General features: G+C 43.2%; 1 protein-coding gene across 5 annotated transcripts in view; it reads left to right on the forward strand.

Moving 5' to 3' along the window:
• Positions 1-4: 4 nt before the first annotated feature.
• Sdhaf2 (succinate dehydrogenase complex assembly factor 2) overlaps positions 5-20515 on the forward strand; it is a 28959-nt gene continuing 8448 nt past the window's right edge. The window contains exons 1-5 of one of the 5 annotated variants that reach the window (XR_002212426.2): positions 5-158; positions 4510-4727; positions 4808-4920; positions 12103-12379; positions 12648-12878. Coding sequence is in view for 3 of the 5 variants with exons in the window: in XM_020164342.2 (XP_020019931.1) it covers positions 123-158; positions 4510-4727; positions 4808-4920; positions 12103-12233 (498 nt within the window). In the remaining 2 variants the exon portion in view is untranslated. Of the gene's footprint in view, positions 159-4509; positions 4728-4807; positions 4921-12102; positions 12414-12647; positions 12879-20515 lie in introns of those variants that run through there. The other 4 variants (XM_020164342.2, XR_002212428.2, XM_020164151.2 and 1 more) reach the window with 4 other exon arrangements.

A 20515-nucleotide genomic window follows, 5' to 3' on the forward strand; every position in this document is an offset into this window, starting at 1 on the left:
CGCCGTACGCAGAAGGGCGTCTTCCGGTTTAGGCCCTCCGCGGCGGCTGAAGTCCGTATATTGGGATGGCCTGGAGTTCCCGGAAGTGGCTAAGTTGCAGGTTTCCGGCGTGGTAGGGAAAAATGGCGGTGGTCATGGCTTTTCCGGCTCTGGCGCGGGTGAGAGAGCGGAGGTTGTAGAGTCTGGGGTGGGCGGCAGCTAGAACTGAGTTTCGTTTTCATCTGTGGCCATGGAGACTGTAGGGCGCATTTAATTGCCCGATGGGGCAAGAGCAGTCCCAAGGCAAGGCCGACCCTAGTTCAGGAAAACCAAGTCCCTGACGAGGGTGAGTCCATTCCCACCGTGGGATCGACGAGTAATAACTTGGTCAATTGTCAGTCATCGTGCGAGACCCAATTCAGATCTCACCTACGTCCCAGGCAGAGTGTCAGTCCGCCGCTCTGAGTGGCCCTTTCTTCATGGCTGTTCTTGTCTTCCATAGCTACTGTGATTTCACGTAGTATCCTGAGCTCTTTACGTTTATTTGTTTATGTTTTTGGAGACAGTTTCTCTGTGTTACCTAGGCTGACCTCGAATTCCTGATCCTCACGCCTCAGCCTTCAGAGTAGCTGGGATTACAGATGTGGGACCCTGTACCCCTTGAGCCGTACCTCCAGCCCTGTTTTCTAACGCAGGCACTTGTCTTTAGGAACTTTCTTCTTAGTGGTTTTTGTTGCGTCTCATAATTTTTTGTATATTCGGTTTTCGTTTGTCTTGAGATAGTTTTAATTTTCCTTTTGATTTCTTAATGGCCTTCTGGTTGTTCAAGAATGTTGTTTACCTTCCACATATTTGTGAATTTTCTGGTTTTTCCTTTTGCTGTTGATTTCCAGTTTTATTACAGGATGGTTGGAAAAGACATTTGGTATGATTTGTCTTCTTAAATTTGTTAAGACCCGTTTTGTTTTACAACTTGTAAAGTATCCTGGCAAATGTTCACGTGTGCTCTGGAGAGGAGCCCGTACTGGCCTACTCTTCGGTGGAACGTTCTGTATGTGTTAGCTACATTTGGTCTATAGTGTTGTTCAAGTTCTCTTTCACTCTCTGGATGTTCTATCTGTTACTGACACTGGGATTTTTGTTTTGTGTGTGTGTGTGTGTGTGTTTGGTGGGACTGAGGTTTGAACTCAGGGCTTCCTATTTACAAAGCAGGTGCTGTGCTGCTTAAGCCACACCTCCAGTCTGTTCTGCTTTGGCGAGTTTGGAGATGGGAACCTCACAAACTATTTGCTGGCTGGCTTTGAACCACAGTCTTCCCTTCTCAGCCTCCTAAGCAGCTAGAATTACACCTCTGAGCCACAGGGCTGAAAGTGGGATATTGATAGCTACTATTTGTTGCTATGTTTATCATTATATAATGTCCTTCTTTGTCTTCTGTGACTTTTTTTCTTTTCTTTTTTTTTTTGTGCTGGAGATTGAACCCAGGGCCTTATGAGTGAGGCAATCTCATTTTCTTTTGTGTCTGCTACAAGTAACAATCTATTACAAGATGATAACAATTTCAGTTGCCTACTAAAATTCTGTTACCAGTGTCACAAAGCATACTTTTTATATTGTATATCTATTGACAAATTTCTACAGTTTTTTTTTTTTTGGTAACTTCTATACTAGGATTAAAAATGATTTACAAGCTGTGTGCACACCTGTAGGGCCAGGTACTCCAAAGGCTGGGACAGGAAAAGCCCCGAAGTCCAAGAGTTCAAGGCCAGCCTGGGCAAACTAGTGAGATACTCTTACTCTCCCAAACCCCCTTCCCCTCCTGCCCCCGCAAAAATAAAAAGAAAAGAAAAAGACCCAGATATACATTCCACTTACATTTACAATTACAATACCGTTTACAATATTTTATGTTTGTTCATTTACCTTTACCAAAGAACTTTATACTGCCATACATATTTGTGTTTCTGTCTAGCAAATTTATTTGTCCTCAAATGACTCAAGAATTTCTTTTAAGGTGGATCTAATGGTGATAAATTCCCCAGTTCTCATTTATCTGGGAAAGTCTTTACTTCCTAGTATCACCTATTTCTAGGTCTAATCCCCAGCACTGAAAAATTTTAAAAATGAGGGAGAAGGAGGAAAAAAAATGAAATTACTAGAAGTTTCCCTGTATTAATGATGATAACCCTCCCTTTTCTCTTTCATTTCCATAGAAAATAACCATTATTTAGTGCAGAAATTATGAATCCCTACCTTTAGCGGGTGTCAGAATCTTCTAGAGGGCATTTTCCCAGGCCCCAATTCCAGGGATTTTGATCCAAAATGTTTAGGATTGGGCTTAGGAAAAGACATTTTTGCTACATACTGTATTTGTTTGCTTGGGTTGCCATAACAATACCACAGAGCGGCTTAAACCACAGAAAGAGGCTTAAAGTCCAAAGTGAAGTCGTTAGCAGGTTTGGTTTCTCTAGAAGTCTCTCCTTCACTTGCAAATGGCCATTTTTTTCATTGTGTCCACTACACATTCCTGGTGCCTATTTTCTGACTTGACCATTTAATTATACTGTTTCTTGATGTGGACTTATGCTAATTGAGGTAACTCAGGCTTTTTGAATCTGGTTGTCCATTTCTAAAGTTTGGGAAGTTTCAGCTACTATTTCCCTAAATAAGATTTCTGCTCCCCTTTCTCTCCTGTTCCTCTGGTACTTTCATAACGTGTGCACCGGTGTGCTAATGTTGTTCTGTAAGTCCCTTAGGCTTTCCTCACTCTCATTCTCTTTAAGTCTGTTCCTCTGATTGGGTAGTTTCAAATGAATTATCTTTGAGTTAGCTGGTTTTTCTGCTTGATCAAGTTTGCTGTTCAACCCCTCAATTGAATTTTTAAATTCAGTTCATTGTGTTCTTCAGCTCCAAAATTTGCTTCAGTTTTTATATTTTCAGTCTCTTGACATTCTTGTTCTGTTCAAGCATTATCTTCCTCAGCTTGCTGAGCATCTTTGTGATGGCTGTTTGGAATTTTTCATTAGGTGGTTCATATACATCTGATTCTTCAAGGTATCTTTCTGGAGAATTATTTTGGCCCTTTGGTCATGTTTCTCCACTTATTCTAGTACTTGACAACTTTGCATTGGGATCTGTGCATTTGAAAGAACACTTTTTATGAACTAGCTTCATGAAAGAAAAGACCATTAATAACCAGCAGGACCTCAACCCTTTTCTGTGGATGTATCTTCTCTGGATTTCTTGGGTATAAATTCCCATTTAAAGAGAGTTGTCACTTTTCTTTTTCAGGAGCTCATAATCTCTGTTTCTCCTGGTGTCTGTCTGTGTTTCTTTGGAGGTGCTGCAAGTCCTTCAGCTCTTATTCTCAGTGGACACTAGACTTTTAGAGTATTCCAGATCTGTCAGTAGTCCAAGTTGGGCAAAGCAGAAACTAGTCCCTCAGGCAGTACCCAAAAGAGCCACACTGCACTCTATCCCCAGGCTATATTAGCTTCTGTCTGCTATAGCATGGATCCTCTGGATCAGTAATAAGCTGCCCTAGGCATCTGGAGTAGGCTGTGTCCTATCAGTGTTTTTGAGACCAGAGAGACAGAAACCAGTCCCACAAGTGACCCCCTAAAAAGCTGAAATGCTAAAACATTAGATAGACATTCCAACTCTTTCTCTCCCCACTGAGAAGCTGGGAGTTAAGGGAATTAGGACCATAGCAAGTGAGTGCTTACTAGTCCAAACCATTCCCTTTGTTTTCCTCAGCTCCCAGCCAAGTGCCCTTTCCTATAGCACTTAGATTCAGGCAAGACAGAAACCAACCCGTTGAGCTGCCTTCTAAGAGTTGAACATTGGACATATGTTTCAGTTTTCCCTTCCCTCCCCAGGATGAAGTCAGAAACTGGGAGTTTTCTCCCTGACACCCTTTTGAGAGGTAGGGGGGAAAGAAGACCATGCCAAGTGAGTGCCACAGATTTTCTGTTGGCTTCGATGAAGCTGGTTTTGCACTCATCTGGGGTGCAGGAGTGTAATTTTTCTGGATTCGCACAAAGAATTGATCTGTGTACAGTTGTTGAGTCAATGTCTCCATTGTGGGTTGGGGGGAGAGGAGGGCTTCCTATTCTGCCATTTTGTTGAAGTCATCACCTTTATATTCTATCTTGCTTGTTTATATCCATCTCTAGATTGGGAGCCTTTGAGAGATTAGGGACCATACTGTGTGTATTCTCAGGGTTTAACACAGGTGAGTGCCTCGAACAAAAACTGCTACGTAAAAGAATGTAAAAGAAGGAGAAAATATTTCTGCTGGGGATCATTTCTGGAAAGACTGTTTAAGAGCCCACATCTGCAGTGCTATTTGGATGGCTGTCCTCTCTGAACTTCAGATTACTGGATTTCAGCTATAAAGTGGGGGATGTGTCAGCATAATTTCTTAATGACTCTAGGGCCTAATGCATTTAGCACCTCGTAAGTGTTGAAAAAAATGACAGTGATGGTAGTCATGGTTATTAGTAAGATGTTGTGGTTTGTTTGTTTCAGATGGTGTCAAGGCACAGCCTATTGTCGCCTTTGCTCTGTGGGATATCATTCAGACGCTTCTATAGAGGTGACAGCCCAACAGATTCACAGAAAGATGTGATTGAAATCCCTTTGCCTCCGTGGCAGGAGAGAACGGATGAATCCTTAGAAACCAAAAGAGCCCGCCTGCTGTATGAGAGCAGAAAGAGGGGAATGTTGGAAAACTGTATTCTCCTTAGGTAGGGGAATAGGAGTTTGGATGTCACTCATCTTTTATAGGAGACAGTCTTTTCAGCTTCTTTCTCTTTTGTGTTTTCAGCCTCTTTGCTAAAGAACATCTGCACAACATGACAGAGAAGCAACTGAACCTCTATGATCGCCTGATTAATGAGCCTAGTAATGACTGGGATATTTACTACTGGGCTACAGGTAGTAGTATAATAATAAGTAGCATACTGTGAAAATGGGATGCCTTAGACTGATTTGGTTCTGAAATTGTATTCTGGCAGTGTTTTTCTTCTTTTATTCATAAACAACCCAAACACTTCAGATTTTTCCAAAATGAGCAAAATTTGTTTTATCAGTTAAAATTCTTTGTGAGACAGAATAGAAACTTACTGTGTCTAACTTAAGCAAAAAGGGAAGAAGAGAAGAATGTTGAAATCTCTCATTATAATTGTGAATTTGTCTGTTATTCCTTCCATTTCTCTCAGTTTTTATGCTTCACACTTTATATATATATTTTTTTGTTTTGTTTTGTTTTGTTTCGTTTTAGCGGCACTGGGGTTTCAACTCAGGACCTCATACTTGCTAGGCAGGTGCTCTTACCACTTGAGCCACTCCCCTAGCCCTTTCTTCACACTTTTTGAAGCCCTGATGTTATGTGAAAACACACTTGGATTGTTATATTTTCCTGATGAATTACCTTGTTTAGCATTGTATTTGTCAGTCTTTACTACTGATAATGACCCTTGTTCTACGGTGTCCAATAGTAATATAGACATTCCAGCTTTCTTCTGATTAATGTTTGTGTGGTCTGTGGCTTTCCATCTGTATTAGTTTCCTCTTGCTATAAACAATTACCACAAACTAATTAATTTTAAACAACATCCACTTATTAGCTCAGAGTTCTGTAAGTCAGAAACTGTGCCCAGATCTCACTCTCTGAAGTCAGTATGTCAGGTGTTCTATGTTCTTATTTGAAACTCTAGGGCAGAATCAGTTTTGAAGCTCATTTAGGTTGTTGGAGAATTCATTTCCTAGCTCTGGAAGACTGAGATCACCATCGTCTTGCCAGCTGACAATTTCTTTTAGCTTCTTGGGGTCCTTGTCATGTGGCCCCCTCCACTTCAGTAATGGAAATCCTCCCTCACATTGAATCTTTCTCATATATTACTTCTCTCTGACTTCCCCTTCTGCTACCAGCTGGAGAAAGCTCTGCTTTTAGGAGCTCATGTGATTGGGTCATCCCTACCTGGATAATATCCCTGACCTAAAGTTACATTTGCCATACAACAGCTTAGTTATAGGAGTAAAAATCATCATATTTACAGTCCTGGGGAGTTTTGCGGGGTGTGTATACCAGAAGAGTGGGCAATATTGGATGCTTTTCTGAAAGTCTGCCTAACACATCATTGATTGCCTTTTTCCTTGTGTTGGGAAAAAAAGTGTCTTGTTTTCTGCTCTATTATCAGGCCACAGTTAACACAGAATTGAATTTGATTTTGCGTATCTATCTGATCGCACAGATATCTGATCCCACAGGCTGAGAGCTCAGTCCCCAAGCTGCCCCCCACTTTAGATGCCAGTTGCAAACCCCAGGTTGTTTTTATCTATGCTTCTAGCCAATCCCATTCTTGGATTCAATTAATTTCCTCAAGCAGCTCACAGAATTCAATAAAAACGCCTACATTTTCTGGTTTATTATAAAGGAAGTTACAAAGGACACAAAGGGATGCATAGGGTGAGATATGAGAGAAGGGGTGGGGAGCATCCATGCTCTTTGTGTACCATACTCCAGGAACCTCTGTGAATTTGAACATCTGGAAGCTTTTGACCCTGTCCTTTGGGGACTTGATTGCAGAGGGATGATGGACTAATAGAGTGTCAGCAGTAGACTATAAGTAATAGACTAGGCAGGGAAGCCCAGCAAGACTTGTCTATTCAGGTTTTTGTTGGCCTTTCTATGCAGTATTCCTTCCTTCAGGGTATGAGACAGAGCTCTTCTGGGATGAGGGGGTCTTCTGACCTATTATCAGACACGGGTAGGTTATCAGAATTCCTTCATTACCAGCTCCAAGACAAAGGTGCGGAAGATTAGAGTTTCTATGGCCTGCTTTGGGGAGGGAGTTCTAAGCCAGGAACCATAGATGAAAATGGAGGTACACATATATTGTCACAGTTTTGTCTTTATATTTAAGGTGAGTTTTTCATAGACAGTATGTCTGTTCTTTGTTCCTTTATCCCTCTTATTTCTGTATTGTCTGTGTATGTGGCTTTTAGATTATTATTATTTCATTTTATCTCCACTGTTGTCTTATCTATGTCCCTATAATTTTTTTTTTTTAGTAATTGCCTTAGGGTTCACAGTATAGCTTTTAATTAGTCATAGTCTGAATTGCAGGCATACTATATGACTTCATATATAATGTAAAAACTACGATAGTATACTCTCATTCCTTTCTCTCATTTTTATTTTTTGTGCTGTTGTCATACTTTTTACTTTTACCTTTGCTGTAAGCCTACAGTACATTCCTACTGTTTTATTTTGGATGTCTGAGGAAAAGAATACAAAAAATACTTTATATTGTCCTTCATTTTAACTATTTCTGGATCTACCCATTTCTTTTTGTTTTAAAGTCCATGTTTCTATCTGGTACCATACTCCTTTTGCTCAAAGAACTTTATTTCTTGTAGCACAAATTGATTGTTATGAATTCTCTCAGCTTTGGATAGAGAATTGAAGGTTCACAATTTTTTTCTTTCAGCGCTTTATGTGGGCACATTTCTGTTACAAGGCTGTTAGTGTGTAGGATGGAGTCAGTCTTGTCAGAGTTGAGCTGGATTTGGGTTTGTAGTTGCTTTAGTTACCTTCAGTGCACCATCAGCTTCAAATTTCTCTGGTGTTACCATGTGCTGTTTTCTGGTTTGTCTAGTTTCTGACAAGAGGTCTGTATCTGTTTTTTTGTATGTAATGAATCTTTTCTTTCTGAGTGTTTTCAACATTTTATATTTGGTTTCTAATTGTTTGGATATGAAATGTGGACTACTCAGCTTTCTGTCACTGTAACAGATACTGGGATGATGAACTTGTAAAAGAGAAAATGTTTTATTTATTTATTTGTTTGAGACCAGGTAGGTCTCTCTATGTTGCCCTGTCTGGCCCTGAACTCCTGTGCTCAGGTGATCCTTTTGCCTTAGCCTTCTAGTTGCTGGGAGTACACCACCAGACACACCACCATACTCAGCTCTGAAAAGGTCTCACACTATTGAAAATTTCAGTCCATGGTTGATTGGCCCCATTGCATTTGGGCCTGTGATCAGGCAGCCCATGATTCAGAGAGCACATGGTAGTGTAAGGTGCTTGCTTCATGGCCAGGAAGTGAAAGAGGGCGCAGATGTACATGAGTGATGGGGGTAGAGGGAAGGAGGGGCTGAGGTCCCATTATCTCCTTCAGGGCTTGCACCCAATGACTTGAAGACCTCACACTAGGGTCCTCCTCTTAAAAGGTCTACTACCTCCCAAAAGAATCAAGCTGGGGACTAAGCCTTTAACACATGGAGATCACTGTCCTTTAGGGGACATTCCAGATTCAATATATGGCAATCTGGTTAGGTGTTTGCTTTCATATTTATCCTGATTGGGGTTCTCTGTGCATGTTAGATCCATGGTGGGTGTTCTGTTTTTGTTTTTGGGTTTTATTTTGGTTTTGTTTTTTTTTTCGGTACTGTGGTTTGAACTCAGGGTGTCAAGTGTACGAAGTAGGTTCTCTGCCACTTGAGCCATTCCCCAGCCATAAATCCATCAATCTGTGAGGTTTTTTTGTTTGTTTTTCTTTTTCTGTTTTTGGCAGTACTGCAGGTTGAACTCAGGGCCTCACGCTTCACACTTGTTAGGCAGGTACTCTATAGTTTGAGCCACTCTACTAGCCCAGTCTGTGTTTTTATATTCTCATTATTGTTGGAAATTTACCTCTTTTGCCTCATTCACTCCCTCTTTTCCTTTTAGGATTCTGATTGCACTCAGATAATTTTCATCCCATAGCTTTTGGATTCTGTTTTGTGTTTTTACTTTATTTTCTCTGTGTGTATTGTTTTGGATAATTTGTACTGGATAATATCTCTTAACATGTTTTCCACTGGTTCTTTCCTTGATCATGTCAGAGCTCTTGATGAGTATATTGAAGTCATTTGGCATATCTACTACTGTGTTTTTATTTTTAGCATTTCCATTTGTTATTTAGAGTTTTTAACTCCCTGTTGGAATTTCTCATCTGTTCATACATTTTATCTACTTTTTCCATTAGAGCTTTAATATTAGTTACAATTACTTTAAATTTCTCATGTTTTTCATTTTTGTTTTTGGTGATACTAAGACCTTGAACTCAGACCTTGTACTTACCAGGCAGGAACTCTACCACTTGAGCTACACCTCCAGCCCTTTTTTGCTTTAATTATTTTTCTAAGTTTGGTCTCAGACAGTGATACTCCTACCTGTGACCTCCTGCATAGCTGGGACCACAGATGTGTGCCACTACACTCACCTTATTTGTTGAGATGGGGTCTCACTAGCTTTTTGCCTAGACTGGCCTCAAACCATGATCCTTCTGATCTCTGCCTCCCAAGTAGCTGGAATTACAGACATGGCTGATAAGTTCCAACATCTGAGTCATCCCTGTTTATTGCTTGGTCCCTTAACAATATGGGTTTTTTGTTTTGTTTTGTTTTTCTTTTTTGCATATGTATATCACATAATTTTCTTTGTTTGGGGCTTTTGAAGGTTTGGTTTATTTTATTTTTTTTTTTTGAGACAGGGTCTAACTCTGTAGCCCAGGATGACCTTGAACTCATGATCCTCCTGCTTCAACCTCCCCAGTGCTGCAATTACAGGTGTGCACCACCATGTGTTCTGCATCACATATTTTTTAATTGAACATCAGACATTATGAGTAAGACAATCAGGACTGAGGTATGTGGTATCGATGCCTTGAATGGGCATGCTTCTCCTAGGCTATTAGTGCAGGGGATCAAGTCAGGTGAGTTAGGAGGTAAGCTTACTTTGGATTTTGTTTTTGTTTTGGTTACCTTTAGGGCAGCATGAGCCTCTCATGTTACCCTGAGCTCAGGGCATACAGGTTGTTTTCAAAAGGTGTTTCTCGGTGTTTCTGTTCTACCCTCACCTTCTGGTTTTCTTGTATTTCTGTGCCTCAAAGGGAATTTCCCCATGCTCTTGTCTGTTCCCCTCCCTGTTCCCAAGCAGTAAATTCTAGTGCTTTCTGCTTGGTGCTTGTTAGTTTAGTTCTTGTTCAGCCCTGGTTTGCGATAAGCCCTGTGGCTGTAGCTCTTGGAGCTGGGATTCTTCAGTGATTCTGTGCCTTCCCCAGGAGTAGAAGTTTTTTTATTTTGGGTTTCTTGTTTGTTTTGTTTTGTCTTTCTTTCATTCCTTTTCCAGCCCACATGGGTTCTCACTTGCATACTGAGAGAGACAGGATTTCTATACTTGCTCTCAGTCATTGGAAGCCTTTGTTGTGTAGAGAAGAAGGGCCCAGCCTAGGCTTCATATTCTTTTACCACATTAACTGGCTCACCTCCTCGTTCTCCTGATCTGCACCCAGTGCTCCAGTGGAGGCTTGTTGGGAAGAACCTGCAAGTGGGTGTGTGCTCCACTTTTATCTGTGGCCTCCAGGGCTAACCAATACGTAACTGAATTTTTCTTGCCTGTTTGTATTACACCCAGTGTCTCTTCTTTATGCTCACCTGACACAGGTGAGCAAGTACTTGTGCCCAGTTTTCCCTTTGAGTGGCTTCTTTTTTCTTATTCATTGCATTTGGTTGCCCTCTGAACTCAGCTCTTTGACACCTTCAAGAAAAGCCATGATATTTGTTGTTTTCTGACTTTTTCTTGTTGTTAAAAATGGGTGTGATAGTCTCTCCAAATTTCTATATCCTAAGGGGAAATCTAAAACTCCTTTTTCTTATTTTATCACAAAGCCTCCCAGAACATTCAGTTGTTGCCATGCTCTGTACTGAAAGGGGAATCTGACTTAGTTTCAAGGGATTCCTTCTCCTTGCATTGTGTTTAGTCTTGACAGAAGGGCAGTTCCAGAGCCACTACCTAAACTTTGCCAGTGGGGGACTTTACTTGTAATTGGCATGTTTAGTGTCTCAAAGGTAGAAAAAAAGGTTGGAAGTGACAGCATGCTGTCAGACTCCAGTCACCAGGCTGAGACTGATGTTCTTGTTTCTTTACTCTCTATGCCTTTGTTGCCTGTCCACTTACATTGGGTTCTCGTTAGTTCTATGTGCCTCTAATGTCCTTCCAATAAATTCCATTTTGCTTAAGTTTATTAGTGTATTAGTTTCTGTCACTTACAACCAAGGACCTCTAGTTGACAAAGTAGAGCTTTTGTCTCAGGAAATTTATAGATTTCCTGTTGTAGGGATGTAACTCAGTAGTAGAACACTTGTCTAGGTTCAGTCTCCTACATTTAAAAGAAAAAAAAAGAGTAGAAGGGGAAACAATGCACAATGCAGCAGTGTTTTGTCATCTGAAAGGAATTCATTCCAAGACCTTTTCTGGATACCTGAAACTGGGTAATCCCAAACCCTATGTATCCTGTGTTTTCCCCACATGCCCTACAGTGTTGCCACATAGCACCAAAGTTAATCTGAGTTTCCATGTTCTGTGCTCTGGTGCCTCCTTGCATCACTATTCTTATGTCTTGAACCATTAAGTAAAATAGTTACTTGATCACAAGCCTCCGGTACCTCAGCAGTCAAGTCTGAAAATGGCTATGGGGGTGTAGCTTGTGTCCTGTGGATACACTGGACAAAGATGAAGCAGGATGGAGTGAGATTTCACCATGTTACTTGGAATGGCATGCAGTTTAAAACTTATGAATTGTTTTTTTTGGGATTTTCCATTTAATATTTTCCATCTGTGGTTGGTTCCAGGTAAATGAAACTGTGGATAGTGAAACCGCAGATAAGGCATGTACCCAGAAAGCAACTGAAGACCAAATATAGAGTAAAGTAGCTAGTCAAGATTGTGCAGGCCAGGGATCAGCAAGTTTGTTCATAAAGGACCAGATAGTAAATATTTTAATCTTGCAGTTATTCCGTCTCTGTCATGAGTTACTCACCTGGTCATTAAACACAAAAGTTATCACGGGTCATCTGCAAATAAATGGGAGCAGCTGCTCCAGCAAAACTACTTAAAAATGGAGGCTAGCAGTTTGCCGAGCCCTGGTATAGCCTAATATCACATGTAGTTAGAGGAAGTATGGAGGTGGTCTACATATCCAGTTGTGGTTCTTGGCCAAGGCCAGAGCCCAAGTTTTAAGGCCTTATAACTGACTGTGGCATAATTCTTTTCTGCCTGCTCTTCTCTTGCAGAAGTAAAACCAGCCCCAGAAATATTTGAAAATGAAGTCATGGCTCTGCTGAGAGAATTTGCGAAAAACAAAAACAAAGAGCAGAGACTGTGTGCCCCAGATCTTGAATACCTCTTTGAAAAGCAACGTTGAGCTGTGCACTACTGCCTGGCATGAGGGTCAGTCTATGGACGGTAACTGCTTATGACACTGGCCTTGATTTCCTGCTTCTCTCTAGACACTTGATTCCTTTAAGTGGTGGACATGCCTCTCTTCAAGAACAGACATGTGAATGTGCGGTGAGATTCCTAACATGTTTTTGTTCAATTCTGAGTCTCCAAAGTCCTTTGTCAGCGTCGTGCACTCCAGCCTGTCTCGTCTGGCTGCTGTGATATAGGTCTGCCACAAGAGGGCACTGTAGGGGAAGTGATCTCGCTAGTCATTGCCTCAGCTGGTTGTTTCAGTGAAAAGAGACAGCCAGCTGCAAGTGCTATGTGAAAAGCCACCCTCTCACCCTCCACCTGCAGTGGCCCTGGGCTTTGTTAAAATGAAATTCTTCCCTTCCAGCCTGGTATGGTCCTTTCTGCCAAGGAAAGCTGATCCAAGCCCCCTGAGCTGAGCCCATGAAAAGCACAGCAGGCAGAATGAGGGCAACAAGCAGGAATGGTGTGGGCACACTGCTTAAGAGTAAACATCCTCGTCATCAGATTTTCTTTAAAATCCGCACTTTGTAAATTGAAAGATAATTGAGTATTAAAGAATACTGAAAAAAGGAAATTGACAGTTTCCTAATCCTCACGATTGCTTTCATTTTGTCTTTTCTCATATCACCCACAGTCATATGTTTATAATAGAGTCCTACAAGGCCACAGTCCTAGGTTTTCTTTCCTCATAGCACTGCAGCAACCTTCCCACTCCTTTCTACAGTTCATAGTCATATTAGTTCACGGAATAATATACAAGAAGTAGTGGGTTAGAATGCAGTAGTTGGAAGTGCTTAGTTCTAGGGCCAGAAGAGTTGTGCATTGCTAGAAGTGGTTTCCTTGAGGACCTTTGCCCTTGGAGTTATTAGAAGAGCTGGCCACTCAGAATGGCAGGGAGTATCTAAAGGTATTTGCTTGAGGAAGGCCATCCAGAACTGATGAACATGTGGTTGGTGATCACAAGAGCTGCAGGCAGGGAGGAAGTACATCTCCAGCATTGTTGAGTTCCAGGGTCCCCTCAAAGCCTCCTCATGGGTCCAGCCTGTCCTCTCACTAATTGTGAGATCAAATTCTGGCTGCATTGCTAATCTGTTGGATAAGTTAATTGGCTTGAGCCTCAGTTTCCCGTCTATAAACAGATAATCCTCCCTGTCTGAGGAAGATAAGGAGACAAGACACACAATGCTCTGATGTGGTACCGAGCACACAGTATGTACTAGGACTGTATGAACCTGAGTATTTGGTCCTAGCCTTCCCCTGAGATAGAACCTGTCTCCTAACGTAAATTATCTGGCATGTCAGCTTGGTCACTGTTGATACCTGCAGGGCAGTCTTGTCTGTCAGAAAGCCAAGCCTATTAAAGTAACCATGGAGTGTCTTACAAGCTGGGAAAACTGGAAAGAAAACAAACGCTGGTGACAAGTCCTTTGATGGAAGAATCTAGCACTTTCACCTCAGCAAGGAATGGGAGTGAGGGTTAGGAGGCAGAAGCAGGAGCTTATGGAAGACTCTGGCCATTCTCCTGGGTGTCTTCTGATGTCCTGTGGGGGAGGATGTTAGTCAGGCAGAGTTTATATATAGAAGCGTATCTGGACTGTAAGAAGTGCACATGCACTGGGCAGTGACTTACCCATTTATCCTGAGCACATTATGCAACCAACCCCAGAAGCCAAGTATGCAGTGTGGGCTTTATTTTCCCCTCAAGTCTGATCCCTTCTTACCCTGATTTTGTCTTAAATTATTTAACGTCATGTTCAGCTGCTGCCATTTGCATCTGGAAATGGCACGCTTCTAAAGGAATTGTTTTCCTCCAAGGCTGCTGGCTTGTGTCATGTTTGAAAGTGAAGGATTTTGTTAACTTTAGCTGGTCAGCGTCAGGCCCAAGGGTGTGATGTAAACAGTTTTTCCCTTTATTAGGCATTAAGTAAAACTAGGCTGGCCACAGTGCATTTTAAAAATTAGTTAACATATAGCAAGGGCCAGCAGCCCTGAGGACCCATGAGGAGCAGTGGCCAGACTCATCCCTCTATCTGACACATTGCTGCTCACTGACCTCATTCAGAGGCTGCACTTCGCACATGAGTGTCTGCCCTGCCCTGACCAGTCTAAAGTGGTCTCGTGAGTTCTCTTGCACAGGCTTCCTCATGACACATCAAACTGGGTCAAGGCTGTTCCTTTCCCATCATTTCCTCTTTTTGTCATTTTACGTCTTAAAAATTCATTGGCCAAACTCCCTGTGCTGTAGGTGTTGTGTCTCTTTTGGGAACCATTGGAGTGGCGCTTCACTGGCTTTGAGCAATATCTGGAGGCCATCCAGTCTGTTTCTTCGCCTCCAACCAGGGTGGCACCGGCACAACCTGGTTTATATTTTTAAACATCAGTGGAGCAAGAGATTCCTGTGAGATAGTTGAGAGTTTCACTTTTATCCTTCAGTCCACCTGCTGCTTTGTGGCTGATGGAGAAAGGAAGGTTCAGTGATAGGTAAACTGAGCAGACTTACATGGCAAGCAGGTCAGGGAGCCTTTGGAACTGATGTCCCTCCTGTTAGTACATTCTGTAGTATCTAGGATGCTAGACTCACTGCCCTACAGCTGTTGAGTTGATAGCACTTGTCAGATTGCAGCTAAGCGGGGGAGAAATGACCCAAGCCTTGTATGCACATATGAATAATAAAACAATAAAAAAAAAAAGATTGCAGCTAAGCCACCTGGAGACACCTCAACTACTCGGCAAGCCCAATGGGGATGAGGAGCTGTGTTAACATCCAAACAGCATGGGTAGGATAGGTGGCTTCCGGCAGGTAGTACAAAATGTCCAGGTAAGTGCAGTGGCACATGCCCATAGTCCCAGCTATTTGGAAGGCTGAGACAAGAATTGCTTGAGGCTAAGAGTTCAGGGCCAGCCTGGGCAACGTAGTGAGGCAGCAGTCCCATTGGGGAATTATGCAAAATAATACCAGTCTTTAAAAGAGAGGATATGAAGAGAAGAAATCTGCTGCCTTGTAACCCGTGACAATGAAAGAACAAAAGCCCTTAGCCGGGTCCCTGGTCTCACCTGACTCCTGATCAGATACTCCTGCCAAAAAAGAGGCTGGTCTTTTTTGAAAAGGGCAAGGTAGACTCCTTTTATATGTAACTGCATCACAGTTTGTGGCTTTTAAAAGGCAAATGATGCCAGGCACCAGTGGCCCATGCCTGTAATCCTAGCTACTTGGGAGGCTGAGGTCAGGAGGATCACGGTTCCAAGCCAGCCCAAGCAAATAGTTTAGAGGCCCTATCTCAAAAATACCCAACACAAAACAGGGTTGGCGGAATGGCTCAAGTGTTTTTCAGCACTTGCCTAGCAAACATGAGACCCTGAGTTCAAACCCAGAACTGCCAAAAATAAATAAATAAATAGCAAATGATGTTAAGATGTGCATTTTGTTTCCCAGTGGGTTGTTTCTGTTGTTTAGTTACATTGTCTTTTTCTTTGTTTTTTTTTTTTTTGAACATACAATCTTGTTATGTAGCCCTGGTTGGCCTTGAATTTGCAGTCTTCCTACCTCAACCTTCTGAGTGCCAGGATTATAGATTATACCACCATGGCTGGCTAGTTAGTTAGTATGGATGATGTTCACTTTTGGTAATACCCTGGAACATATGTTTTGGGGGAAAAGAGCAGAGTTGTGAAGAATAAGTATTTGAGGGTCTGAGGGTGTAGTTCAGTGGTAGAAGTAGTTGTTTGAGAATCAGACTCAGTTAGAATCCTGGCGCTATCCTCCATCAGCTGGGTGACCTTGGACATTGTTTGACCTCTCCAGGCTTCTTTTTCTCATTTGTGGGAAGGGAAAAGAGAGGAACTAAGCTCACATGTGGGTACATGTAAAGTACTTCTACACAGTGTCTGGCACCCTAGTAACACTCGACAGTAGCAACAGCTGATTTCCTGCTCACTGTGTGCTCAAACTGCTCAGAGCTGTCATTTAATCCTTACCACATAACTGCAAGATAGGTACATTTACTATTCCCCTTGTCCTTGGTGGAAAATGAGACTTGGTATGATTGGGTTGCTTGCTCAAAGTCACAGGAAGAGGTGGGACTAGAGTCTGAAGGTAGGCAGTGGCCCATGTGCTACCTTGCCTCAAACATGAGTCCCTCCTTATTCCTCTTCAAAGGCCTTCTCATCCTGGATCTTGTCGTGGTCCATGAAAAAGGCCCCTTAGATTCAAACATAGTACCTTCTTGGGGGTCCCCTATTGGACCCCAGGACCATGACCCTCACAGAACTAAGGTCATACCCTCAGCCATGGCAGACTTATCTACATGAACCCTCCAAGTAGGACATGTGCACCAAACAAGCTCCCTGGGTGATGGTTGGGAGCTCAGACTTACTTTGGGTTTGAAGGGAGCTAAAGGAAGGGTTCAAATCTTGCCCTGCTTCTGGGGTTTCCTCCTCACCCTGGTCAGAAAGGAGTTTCCTCCCTCCACAGGGGAGGTTGGCTCAGAGTTCAATGTGTCTGTTGGGAAGCACATTTGAACCTCATTCTAGGGTCCCAGAGTTGCTTCTCCATTACAGCCCCTTGGCAGTGAAGCTTTGTTGAAAAGCCAGTACTGGTTCTTCCCAAGACCTGGGGTTCTGGGGACAGCCCTCCTCCAGCCCTGATCACCTGCTACTCCTGCCTCCCATTCCTCAGCAGAGTCACGCAGGTTTTAGTGGATGCTGTGTTAGATACTGCATTTCCAGCCTAAGTCCAAAGGACAAGTGTTGCTTAGAAGTCTAATTTGAAAGATATACCGTAATGGTTTTCACTAGATGCTGGGGATGGGAGGAGAATGCATCTCATCTGTCCTTGAGGCACGTACTGTTTATTCTTCCACACTTTATTTCATTGATTGCTGAGCAATGTGCTACACCCAGTGCCAGAAACAAGAGACAGATCAATGTGAGATACAGCTCCTGCCCCAGGGACCTCTGAAGAGAGACAAGTGAATGAAAGGCGAGGGAGGATGTGCCTTGGGCACTGACCTCTGAGAGCAGACAGTAGGACAGAATCCAACCTTGGGTGGTAGGCAGGTCTCTCCTCACAGGAGGGACAGAGGATACCAGGCCATGGAGTTCTGAGACACCTACCTTTTCTATCACAGAAATAACTTTCTTGTTCTGAATTCACCCTCATCAGTCAATTTTAAGATTGCCTAACAGATTCTTAACCCCCATGTCCTCACCCTTTGCTATATGGGGTCATCCATGGGCCTTAGCCCATTAGCCAGTGGGATGTCAGTGATCAGGAAACAAGCAGCCTTTTTTGTTTTGTGGTAATGGTCCCTGGGGTTTGAACTCAGGGCCTTGTGCTTGCTAGGCAGGTGCTCCACCACACGAGCCACATTCCCAGCCCTTTTTGCTTTATTAGATAGAGACTCGTTTTTTGTTTTGTTTTGTTTTTTGTTTTTTTTTGCCTGGGCCAGGCTTTAGGCTGTGATCCTCCTACTTTCGCTTCCACTTCCAGCATAACTGGAAAACAGTTATGCCCAGCTTATTAGTTGAAATGGGGTCTTGCCTACTTTTTGCCCTGGCTGGTCTCGAACTGTTATCCTCTTGAGCTCTACCTCCTGAGTAGTTGGGATTAGCCACTGTTTGGGCAGTCTTCAGAAGCAGTAAGCAGTCTTCAGAAGCATTTGCCCTGCTCTTGTTCCTTTGCCGCCTGCCACCTACAGACCTGCCTAGGCCATGTGTCTGGAGGATAAGGGACATATCCAAGTCATGTCAGTCTCCTTAACCGAAGTCAGCCTACAGGTAAGCAGGCCTGGTAGAGATTAGAAGAATTAGCCATGTCCAGTCCAAATTGCCAACCCACAGACTCTGGGTTGCTTATCCATTCTACGCAGTCAGACAAAGTAGGCTGGAGTTAAAACACTTTGCAAATAAGGACACAGGCCCAGAGAGACTGAGTTTCTCAGCCCTGGTTGCAATGGCTTGGCAGTAGGGCAGAAGAAGTAAACTTCAGAGGACCTTTGAAAAGTTAGAGATCTGTGCTATGCATTTGCAGAAGGATTGATAAAACTCTTGCCTGCTTGAACTTGGGAAGGCCCTGGTGCTTTTCACACTGGTGGCTCAACAGAAACAGGTTGGAAAGCAGGACATTAGTCACTTCTGTTAACTACCGTAGGCTGCATTTGTTAAGGATTTACAAGAAAGAACTGAGCACGGAGAAGAGTCATCTGGTGTTTGAGTAGTAAGGAAAGGAAATCAAGTCCAGAAATCCAGGGCCTTCTGGGGCCAGAAAATCCTCCACAACTTAATAGAGATTACATACAAGACAAGTTCCAGGCAATAAAGGACCAGGAAGGTGTGAGAGCGAGGGAAGCCTATTAGGCTTTTGGTTCCTGAGTGGCTGGACCAACAGGAGCTGCACGGGATGATAAGAGACTCCACATCATCAGAAACCCAGGGGCTTGAACCAAACACGGATTGGGTAGGACTTTGGACGGTGTCTCTTGAGGAGAGGGTGATGTGTGCTCTGAGTGAGAAGAAAAACTTGATGGTTTGGCAAACAGAAGGGTAGATTGTGACAGAGATTATGGTGTCTGCCCATCACACCATTTCTGCTTCTTGGGGATGCAGGCAGACAACTTCCTGAGCATGTGGGAGACTTCCTGAGCATACAGGAAGCCGTGAAGAGGTTCCCTAATAATGAAGCTGGTGCTGTGGCATCGTCTGGCCAGTGGAATGTAAGTGAAAGGAGTGAACGTCACCTTCAAGCCTGACCCTTAGAAATATCCTGGGTTGCCTTCAGCCCATTATCCTGTTGCAGATATCCAAGAAGCCCCCATTCCACACTACACTGCACAGAGGAGAATTACCTAAATATTTTCAAACTATGTGAATACTAAGTACTTTAGGTCTGTCCTCATCATTCCCTATTGGATCCTGAACAGCACACTCAGAATAGCAGGCTCACAGTGTGTCACTAGTACACGCTAATCCAGTGAGCCTCATCTTGGCTAGCCTCTCTTAGTTTCTGTGTTCCAAGATATTTCTTGACATCTAATCTTCTCTGCAGTCCCTCCTACCACGGGGCTTTTGTACCCACTGTGTGTCTTTAGTCAAACTGTTCTCTCACTCCCCACAATGACTGGGTCAAATCTTCCACCCGTTCCCCAAACCTCTTTTCCTCTTTCTTCAACACCCAACTTGTGCCAGGGGTTTATGACATCCATCTCCATTTCCTTCACCTCTCATTCATCCCCATCTTAACCCATTAGCAACTCATTATTCTCTGAAGGCATCTCTTACCGACCTCTGCATTGCTAAATCCAGTGGACATTATGCAAACCCCTTCCCTTGCCTCTAGCTAATAGTAGACACCTCTGTCTTTGGTTTCAGGATGGTAACATTTCCTTGAGTTTCCTAGCCACACCTCTGCCTCTGTGGGACACATTGTCCTCTACCAGGTCATGAAGTGTGACATTCCTCACCATGGTGCCCTAGGAGCCCTCTTTGCTCTGGATGCTGTCTCTGCTGACTTCGCCCACATCAGGGCATCCCTTACCACCTAGATGTGGACAGTCCTCAAATCTGTGCTTCAAACCATACTTTCTGCCAATTTTCACCCTTGTATCTAACTGCCAGCATACTCCTTTAGTATGTCTCAGAGGCCTTATAATCTCAGCATGTTCAAAATTGAACCAGGCTACTCCCTGTGCCTGCTAAAACCCCCTTTTCTTTCTCTTCTTCTGGAGTCTGTCTCAGTGAATAGCATCAGCAGATGGCCAGTTGTTCTAACTGGGAGCTGGTCGAAGTCCTCCCCTTTCCTCCACGTGCATCACCAAGTCTGGGTGGCTTCCCTCCAAAACAACTCTTGAATCCATCCACTTCTACCCATCTCCAGCACCTCACCAAGGTCAAAGCTATTCATCCCTTATCTGGACAACTGCAACAGCTTCCGCTCTGCCTTCATCATCTGGTACGTCCCGGAATCTGTCTCTCCCTGGGGCCCACATGTCAGTGCACAGACCGGACCATGTCTCTGCTCCCTAGAACCCTCAATGGCTGCCCATTGCTTTTAAGAAGCATCACGAGTGGGGAGGAGGGATGCGGGAGATGAGCAGAGGGGTGAATCTAGTTAAGATATATTGTAAGCTCATATGTGAATATCACAATATATTCCCCCTGTACAGTTATTACATGCTAACAAAACGAAGTATGAGCAAAATGAAGGAAGGAAGAGAGGAAGGGAAGATGGAAGGAAGA

The sequence above is a fragment of the Castor canadensis genome, chromosome 1 (assembly GCF_047511655.1).
Source record: "Castor canadensis chromosome 1, mCasCan1.hap1v2, whole genome shotgun sequence".
NCBI lineage: Eukaryota > Metazoa > Chordata > Mammalia > Rodentia > Castoridae > Castor > Castor canadensis.